At 37.9% G+C, this 21,348-nt stretch overlaps 1 protein-coding gene across 8 annotated transcripts in view; it reads left to right on the top strand.

The window, feature by feature from the left end:
• The window catches only part of ITCH (itchy E3 ubiquitin protein ligase), a 78,630-nt gene that overhangs the window by 21,041 nt on the left and 36,241 nt on the right, over positions 1-21,348 (top strand). For 7 of the 8 annotated variants that reach the window (XM_045574582.1, XM_045574577.1, XM_045574576.1 and 4 more), the window contains 7 exons: positions 3,350-3,491; positions 9,994-10,118; positions 12,050-12,187; positions 12,823-12,877; positions 13,989-14,146; positions 16,419-16,608; positions 20,670-20,765. In XM_045574582.1, the coding sequence (XP_045430538.1) occupies positions 10,007-10,118; positions 12,050-12,187; positions 12,823-12,877; positions 13,989-14,146; positions 16,419-16,608; positions 20,670-20,765 (749 nt within the window). In that variant the 5' untranslated portion in view covers positions 3,350-3,491; positions 9,994-10,006. The remainder of the gene's footprint in view (positions 1-3,349; positions 3,492-9,993; positions 10,119-12,049; positions 12,188-12,822; positions 12,878-13,988; positions 14,147-16,418; positions 16,609-20,669; positions 20,766-21,348) is intronic. The other variant, XM_036419769.2, reaches the window with a different exon arrangement.

The following is a 21,348-nucleotide window of genomic DNA, read 5'->3' as shown; positions in this document are numbered from 1 at the left end:
TACTAGAACTTTATAGTACACATTAATCAGAGATGAGTCTGGTCCCCACTTGAATATATTCTGTTCTGAAAAATACTTTTTTCTTAGTGTTTCCCCTTAGGTGTTCCATAAGCATCTCAAATTTTATACACTCATTATAAAACTCTTGATTTCTGGCCCATTTCACTCTCCTCAATTATGTTCTTTTCCATATTATTAAATGATACCATCTATCCAGCTATTCATGCTAGAGACCTGGGAATTATCCTTCTTGCTTCTTTTCCCAACTTCCACATGCAATCTAATCCTATTGGTTCTCAATAAGAAATAGTTATTTTCCCCATATCCATGTTCACCACCCTAGTCGAAACCACTCTCAAATTTTTTTTTTTAAATCCCCCCCAGAGGATATTTCTTTTCCTTTTTTTTTTTAGTATATTGATTTTTAAAAAATATATATATATATTTTATTGATTTTTACAGAGAGGAAGGGAGAGGGATAGAGAGTTAGAAACATCGATGAGAGAGAATCATCAACCAGCTGCCTCCTACACACTCCCCACCGGGGATTTGCTCGCAACCAATATACGTGCCCCTGACTGGAATCGAACCTGGGACCTTTCAGTCCGCAGACCGACGCTCCATCCACTGAGCCAAACCAGTTTTGGCTAAATATATTGATTTTTTTACAGAGAGGAAGAGAGAGGGAGAGTTAGAAACATTGATGAGAAAGAATCTTCAATCAGCTGCCTCTTGCCCACCCCCTACTGGGGATGTGCCCGCAATCAAGGTACATGCTCTTGACAGGAATAGAAAACCAAGGACCTTTCAGTCCACAGGCCATCACTCTATCTACTGAGCCAAACTGGTTTCAACAGAAGATATTTTTTTGCATTGGTTTCTAGAGAGAGAGTGGAAAGGAGGGAGGAGGGAGAGAAAGAAACATTTATGTGAGAGAAACGTATCATTTGGCTGCCTCCTGCACTCACCCCAACAAGGGCTGGGAACTTGTAACCAAGGTGGAATTGAATCCAGACCCGTGGGTCTGAAGGTCAACACTGTAACCACTGTGTAAACTGGCCAGGGTGATCACTGTCAATTTCTTGATTAAGATGACTCTATTAGCTTCTTATCCCTACTTTTCTCTCCCTTTAATTTTTTTTCCCACAGCAGAAGAATGATGTTTGAGTGTTAATCTGATCATCTGTTTCCTCAGTGCCCATAATAATACCTGATGTGTTACGGGTACCCAGTAAATTTGTTGAATAGTAATACTCCTTTACTTAAACGTACTCAGTGGCTCCTTATTGCCTAGTTTTCTAGCATTATCTCTTGCAGCTTTTCTTTTTTTTTTAATGTTTATTTTATTTTTTTTATTGGTTTCAGAGAGGAAGGGAGAGGAAGAGAGATAGAAACATCACTGATGAGAGAGAATCATTGATCAGCTGCCTCCTATACCTTCCCACCTCCCTCATACTGGGGATCGGATAGCCCACAACCTGGGCATGTGCCCGAACTGGGAATCAAACCGTGACTTCCTGGGTTATAGGTCAATGCTTAACCATTGAGCCACTGCGGCTGGGCCTTTTTTTTGGTAATGCATATTTATTTCAAATTAGGTTGAACTTTATTATAATAAGCATTTAAAAATAATGATGAAGGTCTACTTAATATTGTAGAATGTGCATGCACCATTAGAATAGTAAGTCTATGGCTAGTTTGAATGCTACCAAAAAGGCACAGAAACACAAAAACACAGAATTATTTGTGTGAAGTCAAGAGATTCAGGGCTGCCATCTGGAATTATGCCTGTTAGGATGCCCAGACTGTCTATGATTTGGACTGTACATTGAGCTTCTTGGATAGCTGCTCTGCAGACTTTGCTAGCATCTACAAAGGGTCCCTTCACCTTGATGGGCAATGGCATTCTCTAAACCAGTGGTCAACAACCTTTCGGAGCTTACGGATCACCGGTTGGTGACCGCTACTCTAAACTTATGTGCTAGAGTAGATATCCAGAGAGTAGAGTTATTCCTTGGATATGATCACCTCATTTACTTTTTAAAATATATATTTATTGATTTTTTACAGAGAGGAAGAGAGAGGGATGGAGAGTTAGAAACATTGATGAGAGAGAATCATCGATCAGCTGCCTCTTGCACACCCCTACTGGGGATGTGCCCGCAACCAAGGTATCGAACCTTGACCAGAATCGAACCTGGGACCCTTCAGTCCACAGGCCGACGCTCTTATCCACTGAGCTAAACCAATTTTGACTGATCACCTCATATATAGAGAAGCAATGACTTGTTACTTGTGGAAACCATAGGGTGCTCTGCTAGACTGGAATATATTTGGTGTACCATCCAAGGAACTTGGACAAGGCTACTTTATGGCAAAAGTGACTAAACTCAAGGGTTAAGGTTAATATGCACAATGTAGGAAGCTCTTGCTAATATGAGATCTATGAGATGCTAAAAGTAATCTTAGTTTATAACACTTCTTCCAGTAGCTTTCCAGCATGCTTAAATAAAATCCAAATTTCTTATCTTGGTTTAATACCCTAATGTGATTTCGTTTACCATTCTTCCCACTTGCTGTACTTTTCTTTGGATATGTCTATTTACAACTCTAGTCTTCACATGACTAGCTCCTTGCCATTTAGATGCTTTGTAAAAGTACTTCCTCCTTAGTCTTCCTTACTATCAAGTCATTCTGGCACATTAGTTTGTTTTTCGTCACAAAGATTTTTCTCTAACTAGGATCTAATTTCTTGAGAGCCAATGTCTCTTCTATTTTAAATTGTTCTATCCACAGTTTAGAGCAATATCTGACACATGGTAGACCAAGTATTTGTTGACCAAGTTTATCAGTATACTTTTTTGGGGGTAAAGTTTTTGCTTTAAAATTTTTTTTTCCGCAGAGGGGAGAAACAGGGAGAGACAGACAGAAACATCAATGATGAGGAGAGAATCAGTGATCTGCTGCATCCTGCCTGCCCCCAAGCCGAAATCTAGGCCTATGACCTTCTGGGTTTATAGGTCAATGCTCTACCACTGAATGACACTGGCCGGGCTGTCTGTCAGTGTACTATTTAATTGACCTCAGAGTTCTGAGATGATTGATAATAATAGTGGGCTACTATACCAGTGATACTGATGGGAGTTTGGGTGGATGATGTGGGGAAGTCCTATATTAATTTACTAGGATGGGAGAAAATATTCATGAGTGAATAAAATTAGTAAATATTTTAGAGTAAACCTGCTCCTCTGAGTAAAAGTAATAATGCTTAAATAACCTTTATGAAATTAAAGTGTTTTGAAGATGAACTATCAACTCAAATATTGAAATATTTTTTCTTTTCTTTTAGTCATTTCAGCAAAACTTAAAGAAAATAAAAAGAATTGGTTTGGACCAAGTCCTTACGTGGAAGTTACAGTAGATGGACAGTCAAAGAAGACAGAAAAATGTAACAATACAAACAGTCCCAAATGGAAGCAACCCGTTACAGTGTAGGTTTGGAAGTATTTTCTAAAGTATATTTTGTTTAGTAGCTAAGCAGAAATGCAGTTTTAAAAAGGTCTCACTTGTTTTCTTTTCTTCTTTCTTCTCTCTCATCTTTTTCTTTCTCTCCTATCCTAGAACTCCTTCCTCTAGTTCCCTTTTTGTTTTTATTTTATTTTTATTTAAAAATATATATATTTTATTGGTTTTCACAGAGAGGAAGGGAGAGGGAGAGAGAGCTAGAAACGTCAATCAGAGAGAAACATCGACCAGCTGCCTTCTGCACATCCCCTATTGGGGATGTGCCCGCAACCAATGTACATGCCCTTGACCGGAATTGAACCTGGGACCTTTCAGTCCGCAGACCGACACACTATCCACTGAACCAAACTGGTTTTGGCCCTTTTTGTTTCTTTTTAGATATTTCTGTTTTTCTAGTCTTTCATTTTCTTTACTTTCTCCAGTTTGATTGATGATACTATCACTATTGCCCCTGAAATGCTCATGGGCCATTCTTAGCAGCTCTTAACTTTGTTTGAAGTAGAGTTTGAAAATTTATTCTTAAATTTAACTTTAAAAGATAGTTTTGTTTTATTATGATGCTCACATAGGACCTACACGGGGATTTTCTTCCTTTAAAAAAAGGAAGAAAATGTTTTCTTCCACAACTTTATAACAGTTATCTTTTTAGCTGAGTAGATACAGGTCTAACCTCCCTTATATAGCTACATAATATTCCTAAGTATGAATGGACTATCACTTATTTTACTAGTTCGCTATTGATCAGTTATTTTCTAATGTTTTGCTGTTAGACACTGTTACAATATATATCCATGTGTATTTGTTTATATATTAGTGTTCTCTTCAGTGTTAATTCATAGATGTAGGATATTAGCTCAATTTCAACCCTAATGACAAAGCCTCAAATGTTGGTTTGAGCACTCACACTGAAAGAAATTATATGTAAAACTAGAGGCCCGGTGCATGGATTTGTACATGGGTGGGGTCTGGCTGGCCCTCCCCAATTGGGGCCGGGCCGGGGTGAGGGGCTGCAGGCGGTTGGCCAGCCAGCTTTGTCTCCTGGTCAAATTTCCAGTTGAAGGGACAATTTGCATATTAGGCTTTTATTATATAGGATTTCTTTATTAAAATGAAAGAAGTATGATTTATCAACAAATGGATTAAAAATGTTTTTATTGATTTCAGAGATAGGAAGGGAGAGAAAGAGAGAGGACATCAATGATGAGAGAGACTGATTGGTTGGCTGTCTCCTGCACTCCTCCTACTGGGGATCAAACCCATAACCAGGTGTGTGCCCTGACTGGGAATTGAACCATGACATCCTGGTTTATGAGTTGACATTCAACCACTGAACCACACCAGCTAGGCTTAACAAATGGATTTTAAAATACTTGGTTTGGGGACCCAAATGTACCGTATATTTCCGGCTTATAAGACGACTGGGCGTATAAGACGACCCCCTAATTTTACAGTTAAAACATAGGTTTAGGCCTATATTCGCTGTATAAGACTACCCCCCACTTCCGAGGCAACACCAGTTGCCAATCCGAGCAGGCTTTTTATGCATGCAAATTATACATGTTCTGTACCCGAAGCTACACTGTGTTCTAGTAAAAAGCCTGCTCAGATTGACCAGAGTCAGAGAGGCGGTCTATTAAAAAAAGAACTAGTGTTGCCTCGGAAGTGGGGGGTAGTCTTATACAGCGAATATAGGCCTAAACCTATGTTTTAACTGTAAAATTAGGGGGTCGTCTTATACGCCGGAAAATACAGAAAATACGGTATATAAAAATATAGTAACTAGTTGTCACATCCTATATAATAAAAGGCTAATATGCAAATAGACCGAACGGTCACTGTGATGAACACTGACCATTGGGGAGCAGACACTCAGTGCAGGAGCTGTCCCCGGGTGGTCATTGCACTCCTACAGGGGAAGTGCTGCTCAGCCAGAAGCCAAACTCACTGCTGGTGAGTGCAGTGGCAGTGGCGGGATCCTCCCGCCTCCACAGCAGCGCTAAGGATGTCTGAGAGGGCGCAGCCTGGGCCAAGGCACCCTCCCGAGTGCACAAATGTCATGTACTGGGCTATAGTATTAATACACAAAGTGCTTTCATTACCTAACATTTGTATTTTTTGTATTTTTCCCCCTCAGATAAATAAACCAGTGACTTTAAAAAAAGTTTTTCTAAATGGTCAGATGAGGCATTTGAAACTAAAAGCTCTTTTCTTCACATGATACATGCTTATGTGGATAGTATTTATTTCTAGTAAACTTAACAAATTGAATATACCTATTCTATATTGTTACCTATATTATTCTTTAACATAGATTTTTGAAGATCTGAGGCATCTTAATATACTTTATAATAATTTTGAGCAAGTGAGTGAAATTCACAAATTTATTGAAGATCATTTTGAGGCCTATTTACAGAATTATTCTAATGCTTATCATTTGTAATCATTTCAGTATTGTTTCTTAGACATTGTTTTTAATTAGTGGCTCATTAGAGATTGAATATAAATTAAACAGTATATGAGTAAAATTTTCACAAAAATCAAATGAAATCTATAAAATGTCACAACCTCTATAATGAATAATAGACTGAATGCTCATCAACTTTCTACCAACTGCTATCAGTGCTCACCATATACATACTTTGAGACTTTTTTTTTTAAATAAATTTTTTTGTTCATATTATTACAAATGTTCCTTCCCCCCTCTCCCCCCCACACCATTGCTCTCCTCCACCAGGTTCCCACCCACCCTCTGCCTTTTCCCCACCCCCCATTGTCCTCATCCATAGGTGCAGTTTATGTTCAGTCTCTTCCCACATCCCTCTCTCCCCTTTTCCTCAAGAATCGTCAGTTCACTCCCCTTCCATACCTCTGATTCTATTATATTCACCAGTTAATATTGTTCATCAGATTTTTTTTAATTCCCTTGGTTTTTAGATTCACTTGTTGATAGTTGCGTATTTGTTGTTCATAATTTTTATCTTTATTTACTTTCTCTTCTGAAAGAACCCCCTTCAGCAATTCATATAATTCTGGTTTGGTGGTGATGAACTCCTTTAGCTTTTTTTTTATTAGTGAAGCTCTTTATCTGACCTTCGATTTTGAGTGATAGCTTTGCTGGATAGATTATCTTTGGCTGTAGGTTCTTACTATTCATCACCTTGAATATTTCTTGCCATTCCCATCTGGCCTGCATGGTTTCTGTTGAGAAATCAGCTGACAATCGTATAGGTGCTCCTTTATAGGTAACTACCTTCTTTGCTCTTGCTGCTCTTAATATTCTCTCTTTGTCTTTTGCTCTTGGAATTTTAATTATGATTTGTCTTGGTGTGGTCCTCTTTGGATTTCTTTTGTTTGGAGTTCTGTGTGCTTCCTGGACTTGTAAATCTAATTCTTTCACCAGGTGGGGGAAGTTTTCTGTCCCTATTTCTTTCTTTCAGTTTTCAATATCTTGCTCTCTCTCATCTTCTGGGACCCCCATAATTCTGATGTTGGTTTGCTTGAAGTTGTCCCAGAGGTTTCTTACATTATCTTCAATTTTCTGGATTCTCTTGCCTTCTAGCTTCTGCGGAGGAGTGTCTTCTGGCTCTTTATGTTCCAACTCTTTGACTTGATTCTTGTGATCTTCCATTCTGTTTTTAGGACTCTGTATAATATTTTTATTTCAGTCAATGTATTCTTTATTTCTTGTTGATCCCTTATCATTTCTGGTTGATTCCTTATTAATTCTAGTTGATCCCTTTTCATCTCCTCATAGGTCTTATCCATCTTTTCTAGGAAATTCTTGAAAAACCTTATAAGCGTAGATTTGAACTCTATATCCAGTCGCTTTTTGTCCTCCATTTCTTTCGTTTGTGATCTATTTCGTCTCGGCATTTTCGCAGCTTTCCTGTGTTGGTAGCCTTAAAAGTTTCTGTGTTCTGCTTGGATGGGGCAGGGTTTCAGGGTGGAGCCTACAGCTTTGGCTTCCGTCAGCCCCGCCCTATGCGGGTCCTTTAGTACTCACTGCCAGCACCTCTGAGAGAAAGGTGCCCTCGATTTTCGCCTGCTGCCAAACAGTCTATGCTCTCCCCCAATGAGCCCGGTATTGGGGTTCAGTTCAGTTGGTAGTGGGATTGGAGGTGGCGTTCAGAGCAGTCTGGAGCCCCTGTCTCCTTCCCGCCAGGGCAATCCCGCGGCACAGCCAACCGTCCCTTCTCTGCGTTCAATGTGCGCGCCGCGGGGACCTCCTTTCGCCGCTTCCCCGGGGTTCCGCCTTACAGCCCAGCTCCCTCTGTTTGAGCCTGGGTCCCCGGGGTCTGGCCTAGAACTGGGGTTCAGAGCAGTTGGAACTGGGGCCCAGCACAGTCAGAGCTTTTATCTCCTTCCTGCTCAGGAACGCCAGCCAGGCACTCAGCCGCCCCGCCCTTCCTCTCCTGCTCCATCCTCTCCGAGCGCTGCATGTCTCCGTACCTCAGGCTTTTACAGCTCCTCCTCGCTTCCTTCTGGTTTTCTCCTTGCTTCTCGTTGTAGAATTTCCAGTCAGTCAACTTTCCTGTAGTTCTGGGTAATGTCCATTTTATATTTTAGTTGTATTTTATTGAAATTGTTGTGTGCGGCTGCGGCTAGGTGTTTACCTGTCAGCCATCTTGGAACGACTCTCTACTTTGAGACTCTTAAGCTGATAATGACATGAACTCCTCAGTGCTTAAAATGTTAAGAAGAAAAAATTCTTGAAGTAGTACCATATGGTAGTACTATTATTTAGCCCAGATGTTTAGAGGAACACATAGGTCATGTTCTCCTGAATTTTTAATTTGCAGCAGATTGATCTGTTATTTTAATTCAGCTTCCATTGTTACGCTAGCAGACTTTCCAGATTTCTCTAGAGTTGACATGAAATAATTTAAATAAGATCATCTTTAACAGTATACTTTGTCCTCTCAATTTAAAGTAATATTAAATTTATCTGTTCTTGTATTCTATCTCTATTATTATTTCCCAGATAACTAATAGAGAAATGTTTTCTTACTTCAGCATGTCCCCCCAAAATATATACACACTTTGAATAATTATTAATGCCAATAGGTTAAATCTGAAAAGATAGAAACATCAATTGAGCTATCAGCTGTAAAGGGTGTATACACCTTTTTGGGGCACCCTGTATATACTATATGTTCTCTTCAAAGTAATAGTTGAGAATTTTTAATAGTTGAGAATGAATATATTATATTACACCCCTACACACACACCACTACCACCACCAGTACCACCCCCACTACAACCAAAAAAGTGAAAATATTTTAGTTTACTTTAAATACCTACTATTAAAATGATGGTAGAAATATGATGATGAGGTTATAGGTATAGGTGGACTTATAAGGAGGAGAGTGTTTGTCACCCAAAAACTTGAATACGATTTAGAGAGTATGAGGAATATAAAAATTAAAAGCTTTCAAGATTTTGTCTTCCTAGTTTTGAACCATAAGACTGTGGTGGATTTTATAGTGTTCTAATTGATGACTCAAATATCATAGTTTGAATATAATTTATTATAAATACAAATTTCCCAAAGTTTGCTTTGGAAATTACCATTACAGATAGCATTCATTATTGGCTTTTAGCATAGCATGAGGGAGTCTATATTTGACAGTTATCCTGGATAATTTGTCTTCAACAGTGTGAAATATGAGGTATCATAATCCTGAATCATTATGTATCAGACTGAGGAACTTTTTAATATATATTTTAATGATAGGCTTTGTTCAGATTACAGTCTGCCACTGACTGGCTGTATGATGTTGGGCAATGTGCTTAACCTTCTAAATAGGAGTTTCTATATCTGAAGATGAATATCCTAAATCCCATCTCATAGGGTTGCTTTGAAGATTAAATGAAATAATCTCAAAACTGAGCACACTACTTGACATAAAATAAGGATTTAGTTTATAAGTTCATTTTTTCATACTATAATACTAAAGTAAGACTAGTTTTCCAATTTATAGCATGATGAGCAGTTTCACTTTTTTTTTTTTTAAATCTATATTTTATTGATTTTTTACAGAGAGGAAGGGGGAGAGAGAGAGAGAGCCAGAAACATCGATGAGAGAGAAACATCGACCAGCTGCCTCTTGCACACCACCCACCGGGGATGTGCCCGCAACCAACGTACATGCCCTTGACCGGAATGGAACCTGGGACCTTTCAGTCCGCAGACCGACGCTCTACCACTGAGCCAAACCGGTTTCGGCAGTTTCACTTTTGTTGATGTGTGGATGAAGTTGCCACTATAGTTCCTTTACTAAGGAAAATGATCATGCAAGCATGTAACATCCAGGTGTTTTTCATAAGGTTATAGAATATAAGCAATATTACTTATTCAGTTAACTATGAAGGGCATAGTAAGATTGTAAACACTAAAACTTAATTGTAATTTGTGTAGCATCCCATTGTGATATTTAATGATAAAGTTTTTTTCACCTTCATTTTTAGTATCGTCACCCCTATGAGTAAATTACATTTTCGCGTGTGGAGTCACCAGACACTGAAATCTGATGTTTTATTGGGAACTGCTACACTAGATATCTATGAAACATTGAAGTCAAACAATATGAAATGTATGTATGTAAAAATAATAGAAATTATGCTCAGTTTCTTTTTTCTACAGGAAATTCATATACCAAACATCCAGAATGATTATGGTCACTATTTTTAATTATTAACTGGGAGGAGAATCTTGAACTATTTAAAGCATTCTGAGTAACCTTGGTTTGGCTATCCCTTTTGTATTTAATGTCTTAAATATTCACTTATTTAATAGATATATATTAAAATACTGCATACTCAATTATGGAGAACTATAAAATACAAAGCAGACTGAAGGGGGGGAAATCCCATGTCAGAGAGAGAAATGTTAATATTTTGATAGATTTCCTTTTCCAAATGCTCATTTTAAAAACTTCATTTATTTTATTTTTTAAATAAATTTTTATTGATTTCAGAGACGGGGGGGGGGGGAAGAAATATCAGTGATGAGAGAAAATCATTAATGGTTGCCTCCTGCATGTCCTGCACTGGGGATTGAGCTGAAACACCTTGGTATGTGCTCTGATCAGGAATCGAACCATGGCCTCCTGGTTCATAGATTGATGCTCAATCACTGAGCCACACTCACTGAACAAAATTTCCCAATTTTAGATGGTTGTTTTTATTTAAATAGGATGGGGCAAAAGTAGATTTATAGTTGTTCTATGGGAAATAATGAAACAAGAATAAAGAGTTTCATGTACTCACAAATGTAAACTTTTGTTCCAACCTGTGTGTATATAAGTATATATCTATGTTAAATATACATATATAAAAACTTGAAATATGTTTGTTTTAATATATTATTTTAAAACATTTATATTTTCTACCCCTTGACTATCTAAAACATACTTCTAAAAATTTTATTTCTCGTTTAGAACTTATGAGATGCAATCCATTTTTTAAGTAACTATATATATATATATATATATATATATATATATATATTGATTTTAGAGAGAGGAAAGAAGAGAGACAGAGAGATGTGAGAGGGAAACATTGATAGGTTGCCTCATGCACGTGTCCCCATCCACCAGGTATGAATCCACAACCTTGACTATGTGTCTTGACCAGGCCTTGAACCTGCCACCTTTTGGTTTATGGGACACTCCAACCAATTGAGTCATACTAGTTCAGGGTGAGATATAATCCATTCTTTTTAAAAAATATTTTTAAATTTAATTTTTAGAGAAGAAGGGAGAGGACAAACATTGATATGAGAACAGAACATCTATTGGCTGACTTCTGCACACCCCCTACTGGGGGATAGAGTTCGAAACCTGGGCGTGTGCCCTGACCAGGAATTAAATTACCAACCTTTTGGTATATGGGATGACACCCAACCAAGTGAGCAACACTGGCCAGGGCAGTCCATTCTTAAGTGATATGTTGCTAGTTAATATATAATAAATTAGACATATTTTGCTGAATTTTCTTGGTTGTCTTGCTGGCTCATTTTATTTTTAATTTTATTTAAATATGTTTTTATTTATCTCAGAGTAAAGGAAAGGGAGAGAGAGAGAGAAACATCAATGATAAGAGAATCATTGATTGGTTGCCTCTTGCACACCTCCTAGGATTCTAGTCTGCAACCCCAGGCCTGTGCCTTTACCGGAATTGAACTTAGGACCCTGCTGGCTCATTTTATGCAAGGATGGCATGTATATAGCAAATGTGATCATTGAGCTATTTAGCATTTTATGTTATTAAGTGTTAGCAAATTTTATTCTATTTTTAAAATGTTTTGGTGTCATAAGATCTGAAACCCTGAGGGAAGAATATTAAAACAATTTATATACACATATGTGATTTTTCTCCCCACATTGTTTTTAACAATTAAGATGATTTAAAGGGAAAAATTACCAATATGTAGAGTCTTTTTCTGACAATAGGTTTTTAAGTTAAAATGACTTAGAGAGAGAAAAAAAAATGACCATTTGTTCTGTAATTTATTCTCTTCCAGTTGAGAAAGTAGTTGTGACTTTACAGCTTGTAGGTGACAAAGAACCAACAGAGACAATAGGAGACTTGTCAATTTGTCTAGATGGGCTGCAATTAGAATCTGAAGTTGTTACCAACGGTGAAGCTACATGTGCAGAAAGTAAGTAATCGCTTTCTGTGTAGGGTTTTTAATGATTCCTCTTACATTAGCCAGTCTAGTGTGCTGCATGTGATTTTTACTATTCTTTTCACATTTAAGACATTGAATCCTAGAGATAGTTCACATGAATAAAATGTGAAGAAAGTGTGAACATTGTGGCATTCACTTTTGGTTACTTTAACATCCACCCATTTGTGCTTTTTCTACTCTTGAAGCTTTCCAGGCCCCAGCATGAGAGAGACGGTTTTTCTGTTTTCAGAACCTATTTTATTAATCATTCTGCTGGTGATCAGCACTTTTTTTATAAGAGATTTAGAATACTAAAATGGCTAAAAATAATTAGATTTACATTTGAATTAAGCAAACATATTTTAAGAAAGGCAGAAGTAGCCCAGGAGTGATATACCTAAGTTAATTAATATTTCTTACACATAATCTGCATTTGTGCAAAATTTTTGTAAAACTTATTTCAATCTTAATAACATTTATCACATTTTCCTTTTTAAATGTCATGTTGGAATTTAAATTCTAGTATGTTTTTCACTAGAAAGATTTAATAAAAGGCTTTGCTTACATACCATATTTAGGAAAAACATGAACACTACTTTGAAACTCATTTCCTCTAAATTTTATTGATGTTAAAGGTGCTTCACAGAATGATGATGGCTCCAGGCCCAAGGAGGAGACAAGGTAAGATTTTACTTATTGTTTATTAAAAATGCAGAAAAATATATTAATTTTAGTTAAAACTTCAAGTTCAGATTGTTACAAGAATAAATGACTGTCAAAAAATTCAGGGCTTAAGGTAAGAAAGGAAATACAAAGACAAGGAGTTCAGAATCCCAGGGCCATCACTAGGATGTTAAATTTATTTTCTAGGAAAGCTAAAATATAAGGGTGGGGTACATATGAAGGTCACCACTGGCTATAATATCTCCTGGGCCTTCATTAGCAAGGGCAGTGATATGCACCATATGTTTGCGCTTAGCCTAGATTCAGCGCTTTCATGTGCTTATCTGCCTTCAGTCTAGAGCCTGCAAGTATTGAGGGTTGTTTTAACTGACTTAACAGACTTTGAAGTGTTTATTGGGTTTTTTTTTTAAACCAACAGTGGGAGATAAAGTTAGGAAAGGAGATGATTTTGTTTTTCTTGTCTGTTTACCTTTAAAAATATTTTTTTATTGATTTTTAGAGAGGAAGGAAGGAAGTGGGAGGGAGATAAATATGGATGTGAGAGAGTAGCATCAATCGCCATATCCTGCATGATCCCCCACCAGGGATCCAGCCCACAACCCAGCAGGACCACACCTACTCAACTGAGCCACACCAGCCAGCGCTCTATTTACTTTTGTGATGAATAAAATTTCGTAATAAAAAGTTTAAAAAAGATGACTCATTAAGATTTTTAGGAAAATCAAAGTTTATAAAGCTGTTGTGTTTTACCTAATGGAGATCTGCCTTCACAGAGTCACTCCTGTGACAAAGAATCATCTTCTAATCTCAAAAGAAGTGCAGGATATTAAGGGACAGTAACTTCTTGGCCAGAGAAAAATCTGCACTGGCGTACTTAATAATGTTGAATGGTCCCAAGTTTTCCTGTGCCCTGGCTCCTCATTCTATTTCTGAATGGGCTCTCAGGGTTATATGTAAGACCTTACCCAAAGGCTGTTTATGTATTTGATAAAGCTAGCCAGAAATTAGAAAGCTTTTCACAAACTTCTGAAACTTTTAAGCCCGCTAGTTTTTGCTAAATTAAAAGAGCCCTTTCCCTTTCCCTTTCCTTTACCCACTTCTTACCCAGAGTGAACACAAATGGATCAGATGACCCCGAGGATGCAGGGTCTGGTGAAAATAGGAAGGTCAATGGGAATAATTCTCCATCGCTCTCAAACGGCGGCTTTAAGCCTTCTAGACCTCCAAGACCTTCGCGACCACCTCCACCTACCCCGCGGAGACCAGGTGTGTATGCAGCTCTTACACTGTGATCTAAGTCATGTTCTGTTTGGGAATTGATCTTCAGGTAAGTGTAAAAAGGCCCTTGTAGACTGGTTTTCTAGCTGTAATTTTATATTAAAGATTTTGGCCAAGAATGATCTATATTAATAAAAGAGTAATATGCAAATTAGATGAGGAGACCTTCCAGAGACCTTCTGGACAAAGCCACGGCTGGCCTGCAAACCGCCCTAGGCCCTCGCCCAGGCTTCCCTGCTCCCAGCAGGGGCCCCTCACCCCATCAGAGGTCTGATCGGTCTGCAAACCACGCCAGGCCCCTCGCCCAAACTACCCCCTCCCTAGTGGGGACCCCCAACCCAATGGGGCGTGGAAGGCCTGCAGACAGCCCTGGGCCCTCGCCTAGGCTACCCCCTCCCCAATGGGGACCCCCAACCCGATGGGGCGTGGATGGCCTGCAAAAGGCTCTCAGCCCCTCACCCAGACCGGCCTTCCCCCAGCAGAGACCCCCATCCCAATGGGGGAATGGCCAGCCTGCAGACAGCCCTCGGCCCCTGGCTCCACCCTACCACCACCCTGCCCCCACAAGGGGACCCTGATCCAGGACCACCTCAGGGCAGACCAGCCAGCCTCCGCCCGTGCACCAGGCCTCTACTCTAATAAAAGGGTAATATGGTAATTAGATTGGATATCCTTCCAGACAAAGCCCTGGTGGCGGAGCCACAACAGAGGCAGTAAGGGATGATAAGTCTGGCAGGGGAGAGCATGTAGGGCAATCAGACTGGCAGGGGAGGGCAGTTAGGGGGATCAGGTCAGTGGGGGAGAGCAGTAAGAGGAATCAGGCCAGCAGGCAGGCAAGTGGTTAGGAAGGAATGGTCCTGGATTGCAAGAGGGATGACCAACTGCCAGTTTAGGCCCTACCCCACAGGAATTGATTCTCCTCTAAACTGGCAGTCAGACATCCCCCAAGGGGTCCCAGGTTAGAGAGGTGCTGGCTGGGTTGAGGGACACCCCCCTCCCATGCACAAATTTCGTACACTGGGCCTCTAGTCTTTCTATAAGTAACTAAGACTTGCCTTTTCCCTAAGTTTTTCCTCCAGGGGTGAAGTTAATGAGGCATGAGCTCTATTCAGAATAAAAATCACATTATATAAAGTACTAGAGGTCCAGTACATAAAATTTGTGCAAAAGTAGACCTTTCTTCCCCTGGGTCCGGCATGGCTTCCCTCTGGCATCTAGGACCTGGGCTTCCCTCGCAGCCCTGGTTTTGTTCAGAAGGTCATCCAGTCTAATTAGCATATACTTTTATTATTATAGATAAGCAGTACAGATAAGATTGCATCTTTCTGTTAGGGTTTGTAACTATGTGGACATTAGTATGCCATAGAATCAAAGATCTGGTTGCTTATTCTCATTATATCCTTTAGAAAGACAATTAGTAAATGACAAGTAATGCTAAATGATATTCAGAATTGAAAGCAAAAATTATACAATAAATGAACATACTTCATGTAATAAAAGTGTAAACATATATAGGTAGAATATTCATTTTATTCCTGACCAACCATAACAAATCTTTAATCTTTTATTATTTCTCTCTGCTAGTATATGGATATGGAATGTAAAATAATTAAACCACATATTATTATAAAAATAAGCTGTCCACAAATTATTTTATTAAATGACTTTGTGTTTAATTATACTTTTTTCTGTACATAATGTTGTTTACAATATATTCCCAATCTTTAAGACCATATACTACTTTGTCATAATATTGGTAACTTCCTAATATTATGACAAAGTAGTATATGGTCTTAAAGTATTTCTTGAAGATGTAATATGTACTTAACAACTATTTATAAGAATAATATTGCTTATTAGTCAGGTCTTCCATTATAACTAACATCAAAAATTGACCTTTAATCTGCAAGGTGTCATAAGAAAGATAATTTTAAGGATCTAGAAGATTTTTAAATGAACTTCATTATACCATGGAATACCAACACTTATCTATTCTAAGAGTTTTTACCTTCTGTGCACAGGAAATCAGGATCTGTGCTTCATAATTAAAATAGAATATGGGGTAGACAGCCTAAAAAATGTAAATAAGCCTATTTAGTGGGACCATTGGCTTATCACATTATTTAATTTAGTAATCTTTTTCTACATATTCATATATTGTGTATTTCTTCATCTGTCTCTTCATTTTTTTAAGTTAAAAATTTAACCTGATTTCTGAAAATAGAAGATTGTTTTTCTGTTTTTTCCAAATCTTTTATAGCTTCCGTTAATGGTTCACCTTCTGCCACTTCTGAAAGTGATGGCTCTAGTACAGGTTCTCTGCCTCCAACAAATACAAATTCAAATACATCTGAGGGAGCAACATCTGGATTAATAATTCCTCTTACTATATCTGGAGGCTCGGGCCCTAGACCATTAAATCCTGTACCCCAAGCTCCACTACCACCTGGGTGAGTAACTGTTTTTGGTTAACATTTTTCTTTTGGCATCTGTATATACTTATTAATAAGGAAAATAATACCATTCTTTAAAACATTGTCTTAAAGCAATTGTAACTGCTTTTGGTGGGGATCTACAATTAAACTGAACCAAAATAAAGTTCGCCATATTTGAAATTTCTACCCTCATTTCCAGGACAAAATGGAAAAAATTTCTTTTAAAGTGATTTTTCCCCCCCTGAAATGCTGAACCATGGAAAGTTAACCAAGCTCATGTAGTAATATAGTCACCTAATTCAGATTGCTTTTTTTTTTTTTAAGGGGAAAAAAAAATCACTTTTGAATTGAAATAGGAAACTGAGAAAATTAGCACTCATAATTCTATTTTAATCACTTCGAGTACAAGTCAAATATTTGAAGGCCTACTTTTGCACAAATAATACTCTAATCACTAAATTATTGTAATAATACTCTAATAGATTATGTATGTATATACATATTGCATTCAAATAATTCAGAGCTCAGAATGCTAATCAAAATTAATTGATGTTTAATATATATATTTTAATATATTTTTATTAATTTCAGAGAGAGAGAGAAACATCAGTGATGAGAGAGAATCATTGATTGGCTACCTCCTGTATGCCCCTGACTGGGGATCAACCCCACAATCTGGGCATGTGCCCTTGACCAGAATCGAACCTGGGACCCTTTAGTTGGCAGGTAGATGCTCTATCCATTGCTCTATCCATTGGGCCAAACTGACTAGAGCTGGTTAATATATTAATAAGCTCTCATGATGAGAATTTTAATTGATAAATAGATTATATATTATTTGTGTGGGTAGTTAGACAATTTTCCTTTTGGAAAGCCGCCATGGGAAGCCAAATTAGAAAGTTATTTGTGCAAAAGATTACCAAAGAGAAACTGGGTGCTCTTAAAAGTTATTGGTACTTTTAAGCCATGATAATTTAGCCTTCTTCACTTTGGAGGAAAACCTACCAAGGAGACTAGAATACTCAGAATGAGTTTGTCCATTGCACTGCACAGAGATATATCTGATGAAGTCTTACGCTTTGATTTCAGTGTTTCTATTTTTTCCTCATTTATTATTATTTTTTATTAAATTATTATCTGTGTACATATACAGATAATATGTACACAGATAATAATTTATGCCCCCCCCCCATATATGCCCTCCCTCCCCAGAGTTTTGTGTCCATTGGTTGTACTTATATGCATGTATACAAGTCCTTCGGTTGATCTCTTATCTTCCCCAGATCTCCCTACCCTCCCCGCTGTAATTTGACAGTCTGCTTGTTGCTTTACTGTCTCTATATCTATCTTTTGGTTCATCAGTTTATAGTATTCTTTATTATCCATAAATGAGTGAGGTCATGTGGTGTTTCTCTTTCATTGATTGGCTTATTTCACTCAGCATGATATTCTCCAATTCCATCCAGGTTACTGCAAATGAGAATTTCTTATTTTTTATGACAGCATAATATTCCATTTTATAGATGTACCATAGTTTTTTGATCCAATCATCTGCTGATGGACACTTAGGCTGTTTCCAAATACAAGCTATTGTAAACTGTGCTGCTATGAACATAGGGGTGCATATATCCTTTCTGATTGGTGTTTCTAGTTTCTTGGGATATATTCGTAGGAGTGGGATTACTGGGTCAAATGGGAGTTCCATTTTCAGTTTTTTGAGGAAACTCCATACTATTCTCCACAGTAGTTGCACCAGTCTGCATTCCCACCAGCAAAAGGGTTCCTTTTTCTCTGCAACCTCGCCAACACTTGTCGTTTGTTGATTTGTTGATGTTAGCCATTCTGACAGGTGTGAGATGGTACCGCATTGTTGTTTTGATTTGCATCTCTCGGATAATTAGTGACTTTGAGCATGTTTTCATGTGCCTTTTGGCCTTCCTTCTGTCTTCTTTTGAGAAGATTCTATTTAGATCCATTGCCCATTTTTTAATTGGGTCATTTATCTTCCTTTTAGTGGTATAAGCTGTCTGTAGATGTTGGAGATTAAACCTTTATCAGCAATAACATTTGCAAATATGTTTTCCCTTACAGTGGACTTTCTTGTTGTTTTGTTGATGGTTTCTTTTGCTGTAAAAAAGCTTTTTATTTTGATGTAGTCCCATTTGTTTATTTTCTCTTTAGCTTCCATTGCTCTAGGGGCAGTATCAGTGAAGAAGTTCTTTTGACATATGTCAGAGATTTTGCTACCTGTGAATGCCTCTAGTATTTTTATGGCTTCCCGTCTTATGCTTAAGTCCTGTATCCATTTTGAGATTATTTTTGTTTGTGTTATAAGTTGGTGATCTAGTTTCATTTTTTTGCAAGTGACTGTCCCATTTCCCCAACACCATTTATTGAAGAGACTATCTTGACTCCATTGTATGTTCGTACCTCTTTTGTCAAATATTGAGTATAGAAGTTTGGGTCCATATCCGGATTCTCTATTCTATTCCATTGATCCATATGTCTGTTCTTGTGCCAATACCAGGCTGTTTTGAGAACAGTGGCTTTGTAATACAGCTTGAAATCTGGTATTGAGATCCCCCCTACTTTATTCTTTTTTCTCAGGATTGCTGTGGCTATTCGGGGTCTTTTTTTGTTCTAGATGAATTTTTGGAGAGTTCTTTCTAGGTCTGTGAAGTATGCTGTTGGTATTTTAATGGGGAGTGCATTTAACTTATAAATTGCTTTGGGAAGTATGGACATTTTGATGATGTTGATTCTACCAATCCATGAACATGGTATGTTCTTTCATCTGTTTACATCTTCCTTTATCTCTTTTTTCAGTGTTATGAAGTTTTCCTCATATAGGTCTTTTATCTCCTTAGTTAAGTTTATTCCTAGGTATCTTAGATTTTTTGGTGCGATGGTAAATAGGATTCCTTTTTTTTGTCTCTGTTTCTGTAAGTTCACTGTTGGTGTATAGAAATGCCATAGATTTCTTGGTGTTAATTTTGTATCCTGCTACATTGCCAAATTCATTTATTAAGTCAATTAGTTTTTTGATGGAGTCTTTTGGGTTTTAGATGTACAATATCATGTCATCTGCAAATAAGGGTAACTTTACTTCTTCTTTTCCAATTTGGATGCCTTTTATTTCTTCTTGTCTAATTGCAATGGCTAGTACTTCCAGTACTATGTCAAACAGGAGTGGTGAGAGTAGGCATCCCTGTCTTGTTCCTGTTCTTAGAGGGAATGGTTTTAGTTTTTGCCCATTGAGTATGATGTTGGCTGTGGGTTTATCATATATGGCTTTTATTATGTTGAGGTATGATCCTTCTATTCCTACCTTGTTGAGAGTTTTTATCTGATTTCAGTGTTTCTAGAACACAAATAATTCTTTGTCTTTCGGGTAGCATTTCTTTAGTTTTTCTTTAGATTTCATTGTTTTAATTACAGCTTTTTCCCCCACTTAAGTCCTGCATACCTTGACGAGATTGAGACAGACTATTTCCTGAGTCTGTTTCAAGGCTTTTTAGAAATACAAGACTTCTCTTAGATCAGATACTTTATACTTTGTCCACTATGTATCTCCCTTAGTATAACATTTCTTGATTCTGTTCCTAAATTTTTTTCATATCCTTTTTATATATTGACATGCTTATTTGCCTCAGTTCTATAGTATCCTCTATATGTAAAAGCCTAAGCAACCTTTCAACCAGCACAATGACCACCAGGGGGCAGACACTCCAACCAGTAGCTATGATGCGCACTGAGTGCCCGGGAACAGACGCTCAATGCAGGAGCTGCTGAGCTGCAGTGACTTGGTAGCTGCGGTTCTCAGGTGGCACACCTGGAACCAGAGAGGAGGGAGCCCGATTCTATGGTGTGTCACTCAAGAACTGCCCTCTTGCAATCCAGGACCCCTCCAGGGATGTTGGAGAGCCAGTTTCAGCCCAATCCCCACAGGCCAGGCTGAGGGACCCCACTGGTGCACAAATTCGTGCACCAGGCCTCTCGTGGTCATATAAGCCAAAAAGGCAAAGACAGGATTAAAGATAAGTACTATACCCAGACTTTTTAATTTTGTATTTAAGTTGGGAGCAGAGAGTGGACCAGCATGGGCGAGTTTACTATGTAGATCATATTGAAAAAAGAACAACGTGGGATAGACCAGAACCTCTACCTCCTGGGTGAGTATCTGAATTAATGAAGAGAAAAAGTGTTTATTCAGAACTGTAGATTGTGTCTGTAACAAAGCCTTTACTGCATTCTTACTTTTCAACCTCTTCCTGTCTTTATCTACTTTGTTTTGTGGTAGATGTAAACTAGAAAGAAGAGAGTCAGATATTGATGGAGCATAATTTTCACTCAGTTCTGACCTAAAGATTCTATAAGTCTTACTACTTCTAAGTTTTCCTTTCTGAACTTTAACTGTCTCAAATCATAGGATTTTAGGATTAGTTTAAGACTAATTATTTAAATGAATAAGAATTATAAACCCTGTCATATAAATGAAGAAATATCCCGTATATATATATATAAAACTTTTATTTACTTTATTTTTGAATATATATTTTATTGATTTCTTACAGAGAAGGAGAGGGAGAGAGAGTTAGAAACATCGAACAGCTGCCTCCTGCACACCCCCCACTGGGAATATGCCAGCAACCAAGGTACATGGCCCTGACCAGAATCGAACCTGGGACCCTTGAGTCTGCAGACTGATGCTCTATCCACTGAGCAAAACTGGCCAGGGCAACTTTTTTGTTTTTA

The sequence above is a fragment of the Pipistrellus kuhlii genome, unplaced genomic scaffold, assembly GCF_014108245.1.
Source record: "Pipistrellus kuhlii isolate mPipKuh1 unplaced genomic scaffold, mPipKuh1.p scaffold_m20_p_6, whole genome shotgun sequence".
NCBI lineage: Eukaryota > Metazoa > Chordata > Mammalia > Chiroptera > Vespertilionidae > Pipistrellus > Pipistrellus kuhlii.
The sequence above is the reverse complement of the archived record's forward strand: the minus strand, read 5'-3'. Positions and strand labels throughout refer to the sequence as shown.